Genomic DNA, 6,000 nt, shown 5'->3' with positions numbered 1-6,000 from the left:
TGGTTTGGAGGGTAAAATGAAGCTATAGATTTTCATCCAGTAGTTCGCTGAATCCACATAGTCTGATCTCAGCTAGAATACATAATGAGTGATGGAGATCTGCCCCTTGTCCAGTGGCAGTTTATGCACTCTCACTGGAAAAGTTCCTTTTTCTTCTTTCTCTTCAGCTTCAACGTGGGGTGGGGTGGGGTGGGGTCTCTTGGGGGGTTGGTTTGTGTGTGGGATGGTGGGGTTTAATGCCTTGATCTGTAGTGTAAGAGCCATGTATTAGTTGGATAGTTTTGCTCTGTCAAGTTCCTTACAACTTGTGCATACAGTTTCTTTTAAGCATCCAAAAAATAACGTGCCTGTATAAAAACATTCCATAACCTGTTGAATGTTGTCTGAACAGTTGTTTAGCATGGGGGAAAGGAAAGCTGCTGTGACTTACAAAGTGACAATTCATGGAATTCCAGGCCCAGAGCCTTTCACTGTTTTTAATGTAAGTGGAGGGACCACAGCTGCACAGCTTCTCCATCAGGTAAGTTGCCTGCTGAATTGCAGACTCTAATTGCAAGAATCCACACTAACATCATTCTGGACATTCGTCTCCCTGCATATCTCACGCGCAGGGTGGTTGTAGTTCATTCATCACATCAAGGAGGTGCTTTAGAAATGTGCTACTGTGAAATTAATTACCTTGCAAACACAGAATACCATCAGTGAAATTTTCCCAGTCTTGGCTTCAGAGAATGGGTTTATAATCTTCGAATATATTCCCTATTAGTATTTTAATATTTGGGCATATGCAGATTAGAAAAACAATCTTTCTGGCCAACAGAGGCAGTGGGCTGTCCTTCCTTACCACAAGGGCAAACATTTCTGCGCAATTCTTTGAACTTGAGCACCACAGGAATACAGAGTAAAAGTTAGAGGGCTAAGTTCACAAGCAGAAAAACCAGTTAACTCAACAGGGATTGTTATTCTAGCAGTGGGAAAAGACTGTACTGTCCTGGAATTATGAATAAATTGTCTGGCCAGCTAAACAGGACAGAAATAAGCTTAAATAGTACTGCCTTGTCTGGAATAGTTGAACTGCTTGGCTAGACTAAAGAGAACAGTACATTACCCTGGAGTAAAATATCTGAATAATAAATAGCACATCAGAAATCTTGCCTGCGCTGTCAGGATAGTTATTGATTCTTAAAGCTTCCTTATTCATTCTCATTTGTAACTACTAATTATGCAGTGTCTATATTTAGCATTCTAATTGCTGTGTGTTTATTGTGGTCTGTCTTAGATCTTGGCTACCACAAAAGGCACTGAGTCATGTGCTGCAGACTATTTTCTGATGGAAGAGAAAAGTTTTATATCTAAAGAAAAGAGTGAATGCAGAAAAACACCATTCCAGAGAGTGATTGGTCCTGAAGAAGGGCTAGTGCAGCTTTTGAACAGTTGGTTCCCAGAAGAAGGATATGTTGGAAGGATTATCTTTAAAACCCGAGAGGAAGTAAGTGTTTTAGATAAATTGTTATTTACAAAGGTAGCTAAAAATAGCTGTTAGCGCCAGGAAACAAAAGGGTGCAGTATTTGTTTCACTACTTGCTGAGTAGTTTCAATGCTGTGCACATCATTTAAAAACAAACTAACTCTTGAGTGAGCACAACTAGACTTTATACACCTGTGTCACACTAACTTGACTTCACTCAGCTTTAGTATCAGCTATGTGGTGTTTAATCTTTATCCTTTAGTCAACAGTTCAATGCCACTAGCTTACTGGTTTTGACTGATAGTTCTGATTTAATGCAAATCTAGATTTTGATGTGATAGGAAATTAATATAAAGACAATAGTTAATACCAAAGGATCATAGATAACAGAACTCCAGACTACAATTATCAGTCAGTTTAGATGTCAGCCACTTCTTCTCTGTTCAGAAAAATTAGAAAGGATTTTAATAATAGAGAGGTCTAAAAACCTCAAAGGATGATTAAATTATCAATGATAGCCTAAAATAATGAAATGGGTGATTTCTTTTAATTTAAAGGAGGAAGATGGAGCAATTACTTCAGTTTAAACTATGAGCAAAACATCCACAGCTTGAAAATATGCTAGTGCCCAAACTTGTGAGACAGAAACAAAAAGCAGGAGAAACACTTGATGTCATTTTCAGAGGCTGAACTTTGGTCAGTTCAGCCTATAATACTGCTTGCTTAGTCTGAACATAGTAATATATGTACACATATGTTTATATACACAGACAGATCCTTCAAAGTGGAAAAAAAAAAGACTTTTGACTGATTATTTTGATACAACTTTTGATAAAGCTTCAATTTGACAAGTTACCATTATATTACACAAATCTGTATTTTGTTTTCCTCAATTTTTTAATATTTGGAGCAAAAATTACTAGGTAGAAATTCATTTGTGGAAATAGTAGCCTACTTAATTCGGTTGACTGCAACACTTATTTTGTAAGTGTATGCAACCACAAATGTGTCACTGCCAAACCCCATTCTTTCAGAAAAATCTGCCTTAGCATATGTGAAAATTATGCTGTAGTTTTGTCCTGTGATGCCAGTACCTCAAAGCAGCATCTGTAATTTTGAGCCTTTCCACAGCTAGCAGCCTCAGATCTTGGAACTAGAAATGAAGCTGCAAATTTGCATGAAAAAGGAGTGGGTCCACATGTAGGGTGTGATACGCAGCCCATGTTTACAGCATATGAATTCAAGCTGTGTTGCAAGGGGTTGGAGAGAAATGCATTATCTGAGACAAGGTGCAGGGAGGAATTCTGTCTGAAATCTGCAGTAGTAATACAGCCTGAAAAAGAACAGAGAAGCAGCCTTCCTCTTGCGCCACAGCAAAATGTTCGCTCTGACATCTTGCTCTCTAAATTCTTTTGACTTTAGTGCAGGGGACAAGGAGAGAAAAGGACACTTTCCACCATCTTCCCATCTTAATGCCTCCATTACATGACAAAACATAATTTTGCATACATAAGGAAATAAAGGATTTATGGGATCATTTTTGCATAATCGGGTACTATGCATATGTCTTCATTCCTTGCCTACTATGAAAGGTATTTCAGACACTCATTTAAGAAACACAGGTATTTATTATTAGCAATAGTAGTTTGTCAAAGCTCTTATATAAAAGACTTGCATTTAATGAAATGGAGCTGGGGCGACAGCAGTCTCCCAATTTTTCATGTGACAAAAAAACTTTTGTGACCACTAGCTATTAGTCACCTCTCCAAAGTAAATGAATTTGGCTCTCCTTTTTTCTATAGAATTTAAACGAGAGAAACATCTTTCAAGAAGCAAAGGAAGATGCAGCCATCAGCTCTGAGGATGACAGTTTCTTTGTTCAGGTACATGATGTCTCCCCAGAGCAACCACGCACTGTCATCAAAGCTCCCCGCTTTAGCACAGCTCAGGATGTCATACAGCAGGTAAGCAGCATGTTCCCATTCCGTAGGTCTGTCACATTGTAGGGTGGAGGCTGGTTTCACACAAGATAAGGCAGGGTTTTTTCTCAGCATGAGCTGAGGAGTTGGTTTAGTAACCTGAATCTGAGGGAATGCCTTCTCTTATGTCCTCTTTTTTTTTTTTTTTTTTCTGCTTTTAAACAGACTCTTTGCAAAGCCAAATACTCCTACAGCATTTTGAGCAATCCAAATCCAAGTGATTACGTGCTCTTGGAAGAGGTGACAAAAGAGCCAGCAAACAAAAAGTCCTCGACATCTAAACCATCTCAGAGGATTCTCTCTGATCAAGAGTGTGTATTTCAGGCCCAAAGCAAGTGGAAGGGAGCAGGAAAATTTATCCTTAAACTCAAAGAACAGGTTCAGGTAAAATTTAAATACTTTGCAGCAGGTTTTGTAGATGATGTATGATCAGCTTAAGGTGAACCTAATTCTAATGGGAGGGACACACAACTGGCATAAGGGTGGGTAGGGAGATGAGGCTACAGCAAAAAACATTTGACTTTTCTCCGCACCTCCCTTACTTTTTTTCTTTGCAAAATTGCATCAGTTAGTTAACACCCGGCAACACGAGTCCCTCACAGCCTGCAAATCCTGCGACAACCTTTGTCTTTTGCTACCAGCTTTCTGTTTTTCAAAACCTTCTGGCCATGCATGCCATGCTCCCCATCACAGTAAAGCAGGACTATTCAAATGGGCAGAACTTAAAAACTCCTGGAATAAAGTACCCTGTATTCCTGCCCAGTGAAAAAGTCATTCTGTTGCTTTATCTCAGGCTTTGGAAAATGGCAGGACTGGAGTACGTGCCTGCTGGGAGAAGGAGCTGTGTTCTCGCTTCCAGCAGATGCCACCAATCTACAGCAGTTGTTGCTTTAAAGTAACTGTGTCATAAGCACAGATTTTTATACAAGTTTATACCAAAGTTGTCAAAGGTATCTTTGACAATGCATAATTTTCAATTATTTAGATCAAAATAATGTGTTTGGCTATGAAAGCACAGCTGCACTGAATTTCAAAAAGGAGGCCTGCTTAGAAATATTTTTGGTGTTTTCATAGTAATTCTATATTTCACAGCTAACAAACAGCCTGTTAAACCACTAACCACCTTTTTTTTTTTTTTCCCCCACAGGCAGCACGAGATGACAAAAGAAAAGGCATTTCCTTTACCAGTGAACTCAAGAAGTTAACCAAGTCAAGTAAGCAGTATCGAGGATTCATATCGCCACCTCTGCAGGTCTTGCCGGACAGCCCACAGAGCAAGGATGAAAGATCTGCGTGCAGTTTGACTTTTAGTGACATTATGGAATAACCACCACTGCCTACAGTACGGTCTATTCAGGTACGAGATATTGATTCTAACCCTGAGCAATCATTTATTACATGATTTACAGAGTATTTTTTTCAAAGTTGTGGTTGGTTAAACCACAGTGAGGTACAAGGGACTGACAGAAAGACCCAGAAAAGCCTTAGACATTGGTGTGCATAGCCACAGTGAGATCAGTGAGGTCTCCAGTTATTTATTATGGCATTTGCTACAGTGAATCAGAATGGTGTGAAGAATAGAGTTTCACCCACTTTGCCCATTTAAGAAACAAAACCAAAAAGTTGCATCCTCGTTGATTTTATAGTATGCATTTTAGTCAACTGACTGTGCTTAATTAACCATGTCCTGTTACTCTTTTGCTCTGGGCCAACGTAAATAAAAGTATCCAGCAGAGCTTCTGTTATTTTTATCATCAGGGTTGATGATTTCCTTTTTAGTTAAAAAAGTTTATAGTGTTAATTTTTCTCTGTGGAAATTTTGCCAGAAATGTTTAAACACTTTTACTGTCCTTTCTGTATCTCTTCAATTTCTTCCATCTTGCTTGATTTAAAACAACAAATGAAATACACAATGTAAGACTGTCCCGTTTATATGAAGACAGTACATGTAACTTGTCTGCCGACGTACACTAACCAGATATTTGTATAGTGCTACTACAGCATTGAGATATCATCTGAGAAGTTACAGCTCATTGTAAACAAAGACATCTTTTTCAGTGTTGATAATCCCATCTCACATATGGCCAATTTAAGATGACAGTTTTCTTTCCACATACACCTAATTATTAAAGCATTATTTGACATGCACTGTCATACTACTGCTAAATCATTAAATTAACAGAACTCAAATAATATTTTCATTTGCAAAGTATTTCAAAATATGAAGGGACAAATTTGATACCTTCTTTCTAGGCTACTGTAAAAAGTTTAAAGCATCAAAACAATCTGAATTCAAGAATAGCAAAGTAAATTATGGAAAGATCCCAGTCACATTCTCTCTTCTTCTGGATTTGTTCTTTCCTTTTTTTTTTTTGAAAACTGGAATTTACATCACTGAATCCTTCTGCAGTGCCTTTGAAGGAACCTGCTGTGGACTGAATTGGTGAGCAACTGTGTGCCCTGTGCTACAGATGCTTAATCCAGGCAATGCTGCTGGATTAACATCCAGAATCTGGGAATCCTAAGTGGGATGTCGTAGATTGGAAAGATGCC

The 6,000-nt window shown here is 38.5% G+C and overlaps 1 protein-coding gene across 1 annotated transcript in view; it reads left to right on the top strand.

The window, feature by feature from the left end:
* Nucleotides 1-4,774, top strand: part of PLCE1 (phospholipase C, epsilon 1) — a gene marked incomplete at its 5' end in the record, with an annotated part of 36,903 nt that extends 32,129 nt beyond the window's left edge. Inside the window, 5 exon segments of the mRNA XM_009698457.1 lie at nt 392-520; nt 1,280-1,489; nt 3,271-3,432; nt 3,613-3,831; nt 4,595-4,774. Of these exon segments, the coding sequence (XP_009696759.1) occupies nt 392-520; nt 1,280-1,489; nt 3,271-3,432; nt 3,613-3,831; nt 4,595-4,774 (900 nt within the window).
* Nucleotides 4,775-6,000: the final 1,226 nt, after the last annotated feature.

The sequence above is a fragment of the Cariama cristata genome, unplaced genomic scaffold, assembly GCF_000690535.1.
Source record: "Cariama cristata isolate BGI_N322 unplaced genomic scaffold, ASM69053v1 scaffold41594, whole genome shotgun sequence".
Taxonomy (NCBI): Eukaryota; Metazoa; Chordata; class Aves; order Cariamiformes; family Cariamidae; genus Cariama; species Cariama cristata.
This window is presented reverse-complemented; position numbering and strand designations above follow the sequence as displayed.